General features: G+C 40.2%; 1 protein-coding gene across 1 annotated transcript; it reads right to left on the minus strand.

Annotated features, from left to right (window-relative positions):
* Window positions 1–15,177: 15,177 nt before the first annotated feature.
* On the minus strand, window positions 15,178–15,861 carry LOC149221495 (uncharacterized). The gene has a single exon (XM_089387393.1). The coding sequence runs from the start codon at window positions 15,859–15,861 to the stop codon at window positions 15,178–15,180; it is 684 nt and encodes a 227-aa protein (XP_089243519.1).
* Window positions 15,862–16,550: the final 689 nt, after the last annotated feature.

A 16,550-nucleotide genomic window follows, 5' to 3' on the forward strand; every position in this document is an offset into this window, starting at 1 on the left:
TGCCGTAAATGCGTTGGTTATCTGCTGGCTTCGGCCTCTGATTTGTAACGGCTATGCCGTAATATTCTGAATTCTGCTGGCTTCGGCCATATGTTGTAAATATCTGCTGGCCTAGGCCATATGTTGATTTTCCCTCTGAAAAAAAAATAATTTAAAGTGTATGTAAAATTTAGAAAAAATAAAAAAAAAATATATATTAAAAAAAAATAACAATTTAAACGGTAGAAATTAATAATCTTCTTAAATCCTAACCAAACACATCAAAACCTAAAATAATTTAAATTCCAACCAAACACATCAAAACCTAAAATAATTTGGACAACGCCTTAAAAAATGATGTACCCAAAAAAGGTCATGGAATAATGTGGTAATACGGTGGCGGGAATACTTGCGGCATGTAAGGCTACCCGTATAGCCTTCACTTGGTCTCTTGTAATTGTCCTTACCTACGTAAACATTTCTCGTCATAAGTCACAGCGTCCATACACAGGGACTACGCACGGACCCAGATTTTATATGCATCGGATTCACAATACCAAGAAGTTCTTCAGGCGGTTCCATATCCCCATGGCCATGATTTCATCCCTTAACTATTATGTTAAACCCCAAAACATTAAGCATAATATTATCGCCTCAACAAGATAAGGCCTGCCGAACTTGTAAAGAATTCCAATGACGGAAATGTCGCCGTCCTTTGCTTGGTGCACCAGATGGATTTCATGGGATGCCTGTTCCAATGAAAACCCTTACGAAAAAACCTAAAACTCAAAAATATAGTATAGTATAGCTTAGTAGCAATTGAAACAGGGTTGTGAAATTGTACAGTTTTTCTGTTGGAAAGGTAGAGGAGACAAAACAAAAATTCACACACAAATTACACGATTTCAGGCTTTTTTATTGATAACACAAAACTTGATTCTTACAATAAACCCATATTGAACCTTTTCCAACTAGCTACTCCACTATTTTGACATGCACACGCTTAACTCAGTTAAGTCACACTCTAAACATAGATTGCACTTAACTCTTCATCCAACACTTGACTTGACTCAACGCTCAACCCTCAATTCTCTAGTTTTAGCCAACTCTCGCATACGGGAGTAATTACAATTTCTAACACTCCCTCTTAATACAACCATATGACTCAACATAACTCAACATGACTCAACTATGCCCGCTAACTCAAACATGTCTATTAGTCTATGTCTCAGCTAGGCTTACAATGACTCAAGACTTTCACAATTTTGCATTTTCATTTTCTCTTCTTCCAAATTTTATATCCTCGAAATTGCTTCATTCTCTGTTGCACTTTCTTGTTGTAGGCTCCATATTTCTTTACTTGTTGTCGCTCCAATTTTTCTTTGAATTTTCTTGAATTTATGTTGAAACACAATTTGATCTTGTCTAGTACACCTTCCTCTTCAAATATTCGTTCAACCATGGATTGTTGCCAAAACATTGCATTTTCAAATTGTCTTATTTGCTTTGTTTCTTGTGTTTCATATTCTTGACTTTCTTTCTGCCATATTTCTTGATAGCATAATCTTATCTCTTCTTGACTCCATTGTTGAAAAATGGTTTCAATGTATTCATCTTTGTCTTCAAAAACATCCATATCATTCTTTTCATTTTCATCAGTTTTTTTCCTGTATTATGCACACTCAAGATCATTATTTACCATTTCATTGAATTCTTTTATTCCAGCTGTTGCTTTAAGACTCACTTCATTTTTTTCTATTTGTTTTTGAATCCATTCTTCAATGAGTTTCAAATTTTGCATCAAATTTATTAACAACCTTGTTTTCAACTTCTGCTCCCATGCTATTTTGAACACCTGCATATTAAAAAACAATGTTAAAAACATATTTAATATGACTCTCTTCACTGAGAGCTTCTTGCTCTACATCTACCTTATTTTCAACTACATGGAGCTTGTCTTCCACTATTACGCTGTTAGTGGATATTTTCATAAAAAACTCTTCAATCACTTTATCTTGTTCCTCATCATCAACAATTGCTACAGTGGCAACTTCACCCTTCAATGTTGGATAAGGTAAACAGCAAACATAAAATACACACAGCAATTATCAAGCACATAAACACAAGAATTAACGTGGTTCACCCAACCAATCTGGGCTACGTCCACCAAACATAGGCATCAGGAATATATTAATCAAATTAGGAGATTACATCATGAAATCCTCACACTCACATAGCGAATCATCCGAATGACTGCCTGTTAAATAGCATAGAGAATCTAACAGCCTCATAACTCCCTTACATCAAATATAGGAGTCATTAACTCCCTCCCAACAACCTGGAGCTAATCTAGGAACTGAATCCCTATTGTTGTCATCCTTCAGAGATTTTTGCCTATTTGACTAAAACAGAAAATCTCAACAATCTCCACCTTGACAACAATTCGCCTGATGCCCTGTTATTATTATTTTATCTTTTCTGCAAGCCAAGAGAAGCCAAACACCAACGTAGCTTCTCCAACAAAACTAGTTTCGTGAACATGTCTGCACAGTTCTCCTTTGTATGCACCTTTTCAAGAGAAACTCCCCTTTCAGTGATAACCTGTATTACAAAATGATATTTGATTGGAATATGCTTTGACTTACTATGATAGGCCGGATTCTTAGCCAAATGTATTGCACTTTGACTGTCACAAAGTAACCTGATGTTATCCTGTAACCTACCAAACTCACCAAGCAAACCTTTCAACCAAACCGCCTCTTTGCAAGCATGAGAAGCAGCAATGTATTCTGCTTCAGTAGTGGACAAAGCAACAATATTCTGTAGCTTTGACATCTAGCTGATAGCTCCACCTGCAAGAGTAAAGACGTACCCTGAAGTTGACCTTCTCTTATCCAAATCACCTGCAAAATCGGAATCAACATATCCGCAAACAAATTCACTACTCTTATTGTAAGAAATACAATAACTACTTGTGCCTCTCAAATACCGAAGCACCCATTTTACTGCTGACCAGTGCTCTTTACCCGTATTTGCCATGTACCTGCTGACAACCCCAACTGCATGAGAAATATCTGGTCGCGTACACACCATCGCATACATCAAACATCCTACTACATTGGCATAAGGAATTCGAGAGATATAATCCTTTTCTTCATCTGTATTAGGACATAAACTCGAAGAAAGCTTAAAATGGGAAGCTAAAGGGACTGACACAGGCTTCACATTATTCATACCAAACCTCAAAAGTATTTTCTCAACATACTTCTGTTGTGATAGCCACAGCTTACCATTACCCATGTCTCTGAAAATCTCCATGCCCAAAATCTGTCTTGCGGCTCCTAGATCTTTCATATCAAACGTCCTTGCCATCTGAGTCTTCAACTTGTTGATTTCTTCAATGCTTTTGCTTGCTAAAAGCATATCATCAACATATAACACTAAGATAATGAACATGCCATTATTTAACTGCTTAAAGTAAACACAATGATCATATTCACTTCTTACATATTTTTGACTCAACATGAAAGAATCAAACTTCTTATACCACTGCCGAGGCGACTGCTTCAGGCCATATAATGACTTCTTGAGCCTGCAGACAAATTTCGCATTGCGATGCTGAACAAACCCTTCCGGTTGTTCCATATATATTTCCTCATCTAAATCACCATGTAGAAATGCAGTCTTAACATCTAACTGCTGCAACTCCAAATCAAACAAAGCCACTAATGCTAACACAACTCTAATTGAAACAATTTTAACCACTGGTGAAAAAATCTCATGAAAGTCTATGCCAGCTTTCTGAGAAAACCCTTTTGCAACCAGCCTAGCTTTGTACCTGTCTTCCGTATCATTCACACCCCGTTTCAGCTTGAAGACCCACTTGCATCCCACAGTTTTCCTGCCTTTGGGAAGTTCAACTAGATCCCACGTACTATTCTTACCTAAGGCCATCATTTCTTCCTTCATGGCTGCTTTCCATTTGTCACTATTTGAACCTTCTACAGCTTCCTGATAACACAAAGGTTCATCATCATTAGCGATCAAAGCAACTGAATCATCATACCTTCTCGGACGGCGTTTGATCCTTGTAGATCTCCTTAAGAATGTTTCTGGTGCTTCCACAACTGGTTGTCTATCAACTGTAGGAATTTCTTCATGATCGCCATCTGAGACCTGTTCATGTCCTCCATCTGAACCCTGTTCATAATCTGATTCTGAAACCTGTTCATGACTAGAATCTGAACTATGGTCGTTATGACTATCATTAGTAATGCTGTCAAACTGAATATGCTGGAAATCAGATACATCATCCTGTTTCAATCTTCTATCTACATCTAACTGTACAAGAGAGGATTCATGAAACTTTACATCTCTGTTGATGATGATTTTGTGGGTAGTAGGATCCCACAATCTAAATCCCTTTGTTCCATCACCATACCCAACAAAGATATACCTTTTCGATTTCGGATCTAATTTAGTTCGCTGATGTTTAGGCACTAGAGCATATGCATCACAACCAAACACTCTGAGTTTAGAATAGTCACAAGGGTGTCCTATCCATACCTCTTGCAGAACCTTGCAGTCTATTGCCGTTGATGGAGATCGGTTTATCACATAACAAGCGGTTGCCACTGCTTCCGTCCACAACTCCTTCGGCAACCCGACGTTACTCAGCATACACCTTGCTCTCTCTAGAAGATTCCTGTTCATGCGTTCAGCAACTCCATTCTGCTGAGGAGTATAAACCGTGGTCTTATGTCTCTCGATCCCTGCATCCTTGCAATAGCTGTCAAACTCCTTGGAGGAAAACTCACCACCATTGTCAGTTCTTAAACATTTTATAGTTCTACCAGTGTTGTTTTCTACCAATGCTCTAAACTGCTTGAAAACTATTAAAACATCAGACTTCTTTTTCAACATGAAGACCCAAACTTTCCGAGAAAAGTAATCAATGAATGATACAAAATAAGATGAGCCACCATATGACGATGTAGGGGCTGGACCCCAAACATCTGAATGGATATAATCAAGTATGCCTTTACTAGTATGTTTGCCTGTTTTAAACTTTTGTTTACTTTGTTTACCAAACAGACAATGTTTACAGAAATCCAATTTTCCAGATCTTAGATTAGGAAGTAACTTTCGGTCAGCCAAAATTTTCAATCCTCTTTCACTCATATGCCCCAGTCTTTGATGCCATAAGTGAATGGAACTACCGTCATGTTCAGACACAGACACATGATCTGACCCAGTTCTACCTTCTAACTGAAATAGATTTCCTACTTTCTTAGCTTTCATCACTAGTAAGATACCTTTATAGATTTTCGTAACTCCACCTTGAATTACAGTTTTATATCCATTTGAATCAAGTGCTCCTAATGAAATCAAATTTTTCCTTAAATCTGGTACATGCCTTACATCAGTTAATATTTTGGTTGTGCCATCAAACATTTGTAGTTGTATGCTTCCAATCCCAACAATATTACATGTTAGATCATTACCCATGTACACAACACCATCATCAATTGATCTATATGTTTTAAACCAATCTTTATGTATACACATGTGGTTAGATGCCCCGGAATCTAACAACCAATGTTGATCATGTTTTGAAACATTAACTGACAATACTTCATCACTCATACCTGAACCAGATACTGAACCTGTATCTGTGGTGTTGGCTTCCTTCTTTTCTGTCGAAGAGCCTTCTTTAGCAGCCTGCTTTCGCTTCCAGCAGTCCTTTTTCAGATGTCCAACCTTGCCACAATACCAGCACTTCACCTTGGGCTTCTTTCCTTTGGATTTTGAACGAGAGTCGCTATGCTTTCCCCCGGAGTGTCTCTCTCGTGAGCGACCTCTGGCCATCATTACCTCTGATGTAGAGGTGTCTGCATTCGACCTCTTCCTCGTCTCCTCAGCCAACAAGGCTCCAACAACATCGTCAAACTCAAGGATATCTGAGTTAAATTTCTCAATCTCAAAACGGGCACTTTGAGTTTTCGCCATTTTGTATCAGCAAAGCACAATAATCTCCAATATCAATGTTTTAAATACCAGCAATTAAAAAAAAATTGCCTATGTCTTTAAAACAAAATATCTTCCCTTCACAAAAAAAAAAAAATTCTGCCTATGTCTCTGTACTTCTGCCTTAAAAAAAAACTGCCCTTTTCCAATCACTTTACACAAAAAAAAAATTTCTGCCTATCACTAACCTTGCAATGCCCATTCCATGTTTTTCAGCCTAGAGTTATGATTCCAAGTGGCCTGATTTATCAGGCAATCAAAAACCGCACCACCAGGCAATTAACCAAACCACACCACCAGGCAATTAACAAAACCACACCAGCAGGCAATTACATTCGGTCAACAACGCACCAGTATTCATATTCGGTCACTGCGTTTTTTTTTTTTTTTTAAATTGACTGTCACTGCGTTTTTAAAGAAGTGAATTCTGGCATTGCGTTTTTAAAAAACGACTCAACTTGATTTACGCTGCGCTTTAAACATTCAATTAATTTCACTTAATTTCACTTTAAACTGCGCTTTAAACATTCCCATAAAACTGCAGCATTAATGATACGTTTTCTACGATGGTGCTTGAAACATTATTTGCATAAAACTCCACCATATGCATAAAACTCCACCATATGGTACTTTTAACACGCACCAGCCATGTAATAAAACTCCACCATATGCATAAAACTCCACCATATGGTACTTTTAACACGCAGTTTCAAACAAACATATATCCACGCCATTTTTAAAATGTATCCATGCCGTTTTCACAAAACATACCCACGCAAGATTTTGGTTTTCAATACGCACCGGTTTCAAATATGTAACAACGTTTTTGTTTGACTACGCATACCTTGTCCAGGCTCCGGCAACCAATCAAAGGTTATAGCAGCGACCAAACAAAAAATTGTATCAACACATACCTCCAATCAAACAAACAGTATGTTTTACCAGCGCGCAGGGTTGTCAACGCACAGCCAATACGCACCCATAACAGTGCTCCGCCAGGTATATCACTGCTCACGCAAGGCTCCACGGCTCCAGATATCAGGCTCCGCGCAGATATTACAGGCTCCAGCACACGTATCAGGCTCCAGCGTCCATAACTGACTCCAGGCACACGTATCAGGCTCCAGCGTCCATATCCCACAATAGTGTGCATGAACATCACAATAGTGTGGATGAACATCACACTGATGATATGTGTGCTTTGTTCCTTGAGACAAAGATTGATTGTGGAAATATGGTAAGCGTCATGTTTGATGAAGCATTGAATGTTGAGATTTTCTGTCCATAATTGACCATGATGTCATGGCCCCTCTTAATGAGGGTTGCATTTGCAGGGCGATAGATTCTATGAAGCTTGCCTATATCCGGATTAATTCTGGCTTTTCTCTTCACCACATCGATCGGAGATTGAAAAGTCTCATTCCCGCAAGCCTTCCATTCCTCTTTGAGGTTCCCCTCTTTGAGCTTCCCCCAGTTCAGGCCCCTTAGGACCCTCTTCGTATTCGAACTCCCTCTCATCCTTTGTAATAAAAATCAAGATTTAGATCAATCTCTAGAAATATTTCTATGAAAAAAAAATATAAAATATATGAGATGAATTATCAATTTCCTGAAATTGAATCGCTGCAATGAAGAGAAAAATGAACGCAAATGAAAAATTTGTAATATTTAATAATGATATAAATAATAATATAATTAGTATATTAATATTATACTATATATTAATATAATACTATGTTTTTATATAATATTATATTAATAGTTATATTTCAAACTACAACATAATTAACGTGATATCCTAAACTAAGGGATTAATAAACCCAAGGAATTTGTATTATAAACCCAATGGATTATAAACTCAAGAGATTTAAATTAGACCCTAAGATTACTGTTATAAATCTTCTGAATAATATTATACTTTAGGAATATGAACCCTTAGATTAATAAACCAAAAGGATTGATATCATAAACACAAGAGACTCATAAACCAAGGGATTATAAACCCATGGGAATAATATTAAACACAAGGAATTAATATTATAAATTGAAGGGATATTAAGATCTATATTATAAATCTTAGGATTAACATTATAAACATATGCTATTAAGAAACCTAAGGGATTTTAAACCCATGGAATAACATTAAATCATAGGATTAATATTAAATCATAGGAACATAAACCCTAAGATTAATAAATCCAAGGGATTAATACTATAAACCTAAATGATTATAAACTTAAGGGATTATTATTAAACCCTAAGATTAATATTATAAACCATAGGATTAATATTAAACCCTCAGATTAATATCATAAACCCAAGGGATTAATAAACTCATTGAATTAAAATTAACAACACGAGGGATTATAAACCTAAGGGAATAACATTAGACCCTAGGATTAACATTAAACGCTAGGAATATAAACCATATAATTAACATTATAAACTTTAGGATTAATATTATAAACCCAAGGGAATAATATTAAACCCAAGAGATTAATATTATAAAACCAAGACATATAGACCCTAAGATAAATATTATAAACCTTAAAATAAACATTTAACCCGAAGATTCATATCATGAACCTTACGATTAATGTTATAAATTCAATGGATTAATAAACCCAATGGATTAATATTAAAAACTCAAGGGATTATAAACTGAAGGGAACAACATTAAGCCCTAGGATGAATATTAAATCATAGGAATATAAATCCTAAAATTAATAAATCCACGGGACTAATATTGTAAACCCTAAGATTAATATTATACCCTAGGAATATAAATCGTATGAATAATATTATAAACCCAATGAATTATTAACCCAATGGATTTATATTAAACCCTAGGATTAATATTATAAACCCTATCGATAATATTATACCCTAGGAATATGAACCATTAAATTAATAAATCCAAGGGATTAATATTTTTTTTTTTTTCTCGATAACACTGAGCTATTTATATTACAAAAAGTCAAAAATATTACAAAAATTACATCTGGGCCATAGCCCTGTACCTTCAGAGAAGATATCAGTCATTGCTACCTTGCATAGCAGAACGACACGTAACATACGGTAATTGACACGGTGGATTCATTACATGACACGGTGAGTATCCAAACTGACACGATGGATGCATTACTGGACAAAGTGAGCACAAATCGACACGCTGTGGATGGAAAACGACATGATGAACATGTTGAACGACGCGTGGGCTGAAACTATGGTGATATGGACCGAAATTACAGACATGAACTCCATAATCGATATACAAAATTATGAAAATGAAAAGGTCAGAGAAATTCATTCCTTGCTGCCCAGACTTGGCGACTGCTGAGTTAATCGTCATCCGTGGTGTGAGGTTCATCAGATGCTGGACCCTTGAGCTTTTCCGCCGCATCCTTACCCTGGCTCGAGCTCCCTTGAGCAGGTTCCTTACCCTGACGCGAGCTTCTCTGAACAGGTTCGCTGGGGCCTGCTTCATCCGTCTGAACCGGACGCGTGAAGTCTACAGTGGGAGTCTCCATGTCGACCCGCGGGACAGTCACCGTATCCAAACGCCCACGAGCACTGCTACAATGCTCCACAGTAACCGACACTATCAGAGTGTTATTAGCAAAAGCACAGGGAATTCTATAACGAATGGCCGGATGTTCCGAGTGACCACACTCCGGATTGCCCCAATTGCCTCTGGCATTGCGGCCTGGAGGCCTGTATTGCTCAGAGGTAAATTCAACTGAGGACGATGGAGAAATCTCAGGCCTCTGAGAGGCAGAATGCCCTCTAGCCATTCCCCTGCGACTGCTCATCCTGAGCCTCTCCCTTGGCATTTGGCTGTAGCTTCCCTCACCTACAGTGCCTCCAGAAACCTTGTTCCAAGCAATAACCCACTCAAACGGCCTGGTTTGCGGCAGAGAGGTCAAGGAGGCAACCTTAATAGCTTCCATGCTCCTCGAATGTTGCAGCGCATTGAATGGCACCTGCAACCTCCTGTACATTCCCCCATCGTTCCTCTGCTCCAGACTAGACAGCCTAACTGCATTCCTCTCCTCGCAATGCATTGCGAAATAACTGATTGCCTCGCCTTCCGGCGAATTTAAGGAGCCTGCTCCTTGGCTTGGCGTGGCTTGTCCGGGCTGACAGAGGCCCATGTGACAAGCCACATGCCTCATTACTGCTCTAACACGCGGCATGGGCGGTGATGTCACCCGCATCCGGGAGAAGGAGATCTTTTTGCACCAGAGAGATGCAATCTTTCTTAAGTTGTTCATCTTCTACCAAATCCATGGCCCCCGAGAAATACGATGTCGACTGAGTCGCTCCTTGATTAGCCAATCGATCTGCTACCTGGTTTGCTGATCTTCTGACATGCTTGAAGGTTATGTTGTGGGGAGTGAGAAGCTGTTCCTCCAAAGATTCCATACGGCTTAGCAGCCTCCAACTTTTTGCAATTTTGACTGCTCTGGCCCCTGCTTGTATTCGTTTGGCTGCCTCTATTAGTATGAGCGAGTCCCCTTCAACTTCAAGGGGAGAGAGGTTATATTGCGCTGCCAAACATATTCCTTTCCAAAGTCCTTCCAGCTCGGCCACGTTATTGGTATTTTTGCCTAGAGAGCCATAGTATAAGAGTTTCACCTCTCCTGAGTGATTTCTTATGACTCCTCCGAAACCTGCAGGGCCAGGATTGCCTTTGGCTGCTCCATCGAAGTTGATCTTGTAGGCATTTAAGGCTGGAGGGGACCATGATGAAGGAGAAGCCGATATGGAGCTGGGAGCAGTTTTTGCTTTGACCAGGGGCTTGAGATCTAGATCCCATGCCTTCATTATGCTGCATTCTTGAGGAAGATCAGGCCAGTCTGTGTCATTCCAGATTCGGATGGCCAGGGTTTCTTCGATATTTTGCTTGAGAATGAGCCAAAGATCGTCCATGGAATGGTATGTATTGTTGAAGATCCGATGGTTACGCTCTTTCCATAGAGTCCAGTACAGGAAGCCGGGAATGATATTCCATAGTGAGTTTAGAACTTGACTCTTAAATGGATTTTTGACCCAGTTTCTTATGTTTTCCGTAACATCCATCTGTCTGGGTATTGCTCTCATATTACAGTTTTCAACTTTCTTCCAAATTTGTTTTGCGAGTGGGCAGTCTTCCATGAGATGACTAATGGTTTCATTATTGGCATTGCAGTTTGGGCATCGGGAAGGCCCTATAAATCCTCTTTTTAGTAGATTATCCCAAGTTAGGATGCGCCTTTTACTTAATAGCCAGATGAAGGTTGAAATCTTGGGCCATAGTCCTTTGTGCCAGACTTGCTTCCAAATTTGATCTCTTTCCTCTTGGGTATTGGAATAACGCAGATGGTGAGCTTCTTTGGTGGTGAAGGTACCTCTGGTTGTGTATCCCCAACGTAATTTGTCTTGCTGGTTTGAGAGACGAATTCTCCTTTCTTGGAGTTCCTGTTCTATTTCTGTATATGTTTCTCCTTGCCAATCTGTTTGCCATTCTTGCGCGGGTTTCCATGTGTGAAGATCGTGATTTGAGGAGGTCTGCCAGAACTGATGAACCTGGGTGTGACCTATTTGCTTCATGTGTGCCTGCCAAAGAGGTTTGTGGAACAAATTTGCGAGTTTTGGGAGCTGTTGCCAAGAGTCCTCCCAAAATCTGGCTTCCGTTCCTGAGTGTATTTCCCAAAAGCTGTGTTCTTGGATGAAGCGGCTTTGCTTTTTTGCATTGTTCCAGATGAGTGAGCCTTGCACCGTTGGGTTGATTCTGATGAGATCACTCCAACTGCTGCCTCTGGCATATTTTGCTTGCCATAGTTGAGCCCATGGGGAGTTCGGCTTGGAAACCCAGTTCCACCATATTCTGGCACCCATTGTATTATTGCTATGTAACGGATCCCGAAGTCCTAACCCTCCTTCTGACTTGGTTTTGCACACCTCTGTCCATTTGACTAGAGCCCATTTCCTGTTTAAAGCAGTGGAACCCCAGAGGAAGTTGCGTTGCAGAGTGCGAATAGCCTTCAGAATCCCTTTTGGAGCTGCCAGGATGGAGAAGAGATAGAGCGGCATTGCTTGCAGGACAGATTTAATGAGAACAAGCCGACCTGCTAGATTAAGAGCCCTGTAGGTCCATGAAGAAAGCTTTGACTCAAGTTTGTCCAGAAGTGCTCTCCAGGACACCTGTTTGATCGCAGAATCGGAAAGGGGGGCTCCTAGATATTTTGCAGGTAAATGGGAGATGGTGAATCCCAGAGATCTGGCAATGGATCTTTGCGTGGAGGGGGGAGTATTGAAGAAAAAGAGCTGGGATTTGGAGGCGTTAATGGAGGTACCAGAAGCTTCAGAAAAGATATTTAGAAGGGTTTTGAATGCTGCGGCTTCTTTTACAGAGGGATGCCCGAAAAGCAGAGTGTCATCAACAAATTGTTGATGGGACTGAGGAGGGCGGCCGTGGAGAGATAAACCTTTGAGCGCTTGGGATGAAACGGCTGATTTGAGTAGCCTGCTTAATCCTTCGGCCATAAGGACAAAGAGAAAAGGCGAGAGAGGATCCCCTTGCCTTATGCCCCGAGAAGATTTGAAGGGAGGAGAGGGAGATCCATTCAATAAGACTGAAAAACTGGGAGAAGTAATGAGGCTCATGATCCATCTGGTCCAAGTTGCGTTAAAACCAAAAGCTAAGAGCATTTTATGTATATAATTCCAGCTAAGTTTGTCGAAGGCCTTTGAGAGGTCAAGCTTGAGAAGCATACCTGGTTTTTTTAGGAGCTTTAGAGAGTGTATGACTTCATTTGAGAGTATTATGCCATCCATGATTTGCCTTCCCTCGACATACCCTGTTTGCTCTGGAGAGATTAGTATAGGTAGAAGAGGTTTGAGACGATTTGCAATGACCTTTGAAATGAGTTTGTAGATTACATTGCATAACACTATTGGTCTGAATTTCTCAGGCTTGCTGGAGGCTGCTTCTTTGGGTACCAAGGCTATGAAAGTTGTGTTGAGGGCTGGGAGGACCCAGTGCATGCAACGAGATTCATCCACTAGATTCCATACTTCAACTTTGATGAGCTCCCAAAATTCATGAAAGAAGTTGGCTGTAAATCCGTCTGGCCCAGGTGCCTTGCCATCTTTAAGTTGGGCCATGGCTTCTTCGACTTCCTTCAGCAAAACAGGTTGGAGAAGCTGATTATTGTGGTCCTCATTGATTAATTTGGGAATGTGCTGTGTAATGGCGCGGATTGCTTCATCTCGATTGACTTCAGGTTCCTTTAGAATGTCCTTGAAGTAGTCTGTGAATTCTTTTTCCATTTCTTCATGAACTTCAATTCTATCACCCTGTTGGTTATTGACAAAGGTTATTTTGTTGTGCATACGCCTTTGAATGGTAGTTTTGTGAAAGAACTTAGTATTTTTTTCTCCTTCTTTCAGCCAACTGATTCGGGATTTTTGTTTCCATAAAATTTCCTCTTGTTGTTGGCGTTCTTCTATCTGTCTCCATAGGCTCTGCTCTTGTTGAATTTGTTCGTCGGTGCGTCCTGCAAGAATGAAGTTTTGTTGAAGTTCTTTCATTTGCTGCTCCAGCTTCTGTTTGCTTTCCTGTATGTTGCCAAAATGGGTACGGTTCCATCGTTTTAATACTTGCTTCAGATGTTTTAACTTTTCCTGAAACTGATACATCTTGGCTCCCACTGGTGGTGAATATGATGTCCAAGCTTGAGTTACTATGTCCTTTAAATTGCTATTCTGTAGCCAGAAGGCTTCAAAGCGAAAGGGTCTGTTGCAGCCATGACCCGGTCTTGACCAGTGAAGCATAATGGGCCAATGATCCGAGCCACTTTGAGGGATTATTGTGGTACTGAAGTCTCCTCCCAGGTGGATCGCATTGTCAGATATAAGAAAACGATCCAACCTTGAGGCTATCTGGTGTGCTCCTTTGCGCTTGTTGGACCAAGTAAAAATACCATTGGAGGTAGGAATGTCCATGAGCTGATTGTTTTGGATGAATTGCTTGAAGCCCGAACTGTCGCTGTCGAGCCGCATCCTGCCTCCTTGTTTCTCCTCCATTGATTTTATGATATTGAAATCTCCCCCCCCAATCCACAAGGGGAAGCATCTATCTGTATTAAGGAGAGAGATCGTGTCCAAGAGGTCCAATTTTTGCTGAATTGACTGAGGGAAATATACATTGGTGAGGTGCCCATGAGTGTTGGTGCCTATGAGATGGAACGTGGCTTGAATGAGATGGAGAGTGGCATGAAAATTGTCCAACGTAACTATTTGCGGATTCCATAAAATAGCCAAGCCGCCTGACGCCCCTGAAGCGTCAACAGAAATTGACCTACTGCCTGCCCATATTTTGTTGCTAAGTTTATCTATCATTGTGCTATTGCTTTTAGTTTCTTGGAGAAAGACTACTGCTGGTTGTTCTTGCATAATCAAATTTTTTATCATTCTGTGTTTTGAGGGACTGTTGAGTCCTCTGACATTCCAGGATGTGAGCTTCATGGAGATTGCGTTGAGGGTTTGAAGAACTTTGTCAGCTTGGGGAATAATCCCGAATCCATTAATGTCTCCCCAATTGTTATTGTTCTTTGAAGGTCTGTTTTCCGGCCTCTTTTCTTTGTTTCTTTCATGATTTTTTTTCCATCCCAGTGACTTCCGCCTTGAATGCCCAGACTCTTGTGGTGGTGTACGCGCGACAAGACTCCTTCAATTTTATCTATTTGCCAGAGGGGGATTGATTCATATTCTTTTTGTTTGCATGCATTCTCCAATTTGGAGATATCCAGCTTGGAGATATCAAACTATTCTAAGTTTACCTCTGCTCTGTCTTCCTCCATAGTGATCGGAATGTTTTGCTCCATGTCCTCAATATTATCGTGAAGACTTAAGGCGAGAGCGGCATCAAGATCCATATCTGAAGCTATTTGAATTTCATTCAATTTGGATTTCCCTTTGGAGGGGAGAGGGGGGTCGAGATCTGAGACAGATTTTGTGAGCATCAGAGGGGAAGCATCTGCAGGTTTGGATATGGAGGGATCTGACGGAGATAGGGAGATGGATCGGTTGGGGGGGGTTCAATGGGGGTTTGATGGACCTGGTTTTCAGATTGGGATGGATTTGGTGAGTCCTGAGAGGCAAGAACCGTGAATCGGTTCTGGAGGTTCACCTGGGGCCTGGATCAGGAATGGCCTGGTTTTTCTTGGCATGCCGGCGACGAGTGGGGACTTTGGTATAGCCATCTTGATCCTTATTAGTCTCATTCGCAGGAATGGATGGCTGAACATTTAAGGGGCAGTCACGGAAGAGATGGCCGTGCTCATGACATTTTCTACAGCGAAAGGGGATATGTTCATAATCTAAAGACTGCTTCCATTCATAATCATCGTGAAAGAGACTTACCGTGTCTGCAAGCGTCTTGGTTAGATGCATCTTGACGCATATCCTGGCATAGGAGGTGTATTTACGAGATTTTGTTTCGGTTGCAACTTTGATAAATATCCCCAGCTTGTTGCCTATATCAGCCAGTGTTTCTTCTTTCCAATATTCCACAGGGAGTGAATACATTCGAATCCAAACAGGGGCCCAGCTGAAGTCTTCTTTATCCGGATTGAATCTTGGCTTCCATTCAGTTAGATACAGACCGGAGGAGTTGAAGAAGTACGGGCCACCTTCAAATACTTTCGTTTTGTCTTCGAGACAGTTGAAGATAGCTGTGAAGAAACCCTTTGGGCCAAGCTGCAACGTCACTTGTCCTTTTGGCTTCCATTTGGAAGCTATCCAGCCTTGTAAGGCTTTCTCTGTGGGCCAAAATCCCAAAAACTTTCCAATGAGAGCGTAGTCCTGCATGTATTGTATTTCGCTATTGATACGGTGGCTGGGGAGATCCACCTTGATTGATTCTGCCGCCTTGGGTATACAGGTCCTGGAAGTCGCTTTGGTCTTGGATGATTCCGCATTGGTGTTTTTGTACTTATTTTCCGTGTTCTCGTCATCCAAGGGATTAATATTATAAACCCAAGGCAATAATAAAAACAAGGGATTAATACCAAAAACCCAAAATCACAAAGAACTAATATTGTAAACCCAAGGTATATAAACCCTCAGATCAATATTATAAACCCTAAAACAAACTTTGTTGATCATGGTTGATTTTCATTTTGAGACAATATTTATCACAATGCGACGTTGGACTATGGTTAACCATGATTGATTTTAACATTGAGAGAATCTTTGTCACAATGTGACGTTGGACCATGGTTGACCATGATTGACCTTGGTGGACCATGATTGATTTTCAAATTGACAATCTTTGTCACAATACGACATTGGACCATGGTTGATCATTGATGGCAATGGTTGTGACAATATGACGTTGGACCATGAGAAAATATTTATCATAATGTGGCCATGGATATGGATGATTATTGACCATGGTTGATTTTCATATTGAGACAATCTTTGTCACAATGCGACATTGGACCATGTTTGGTAATGATTGACTATGGTTGACCACGGTTGATTTTCATATTGAGACA

The sequence above is a fragment of the Pinus tabuliformis genome, chromosome Q (genome assembly GCF_031772625.1).
Source record: "Pinus tabuliformis cultivar Carrire ecotype Pingquan chromosome Q, CPIR1, whole genome shotgun sequence".
Taxonomy (NCBI): Eukaryota; Viridiplantae; Streptophyta; class Pinopsida; order Pinales; family Pinaceae; genus Pinus; species Pinus tabuliformis.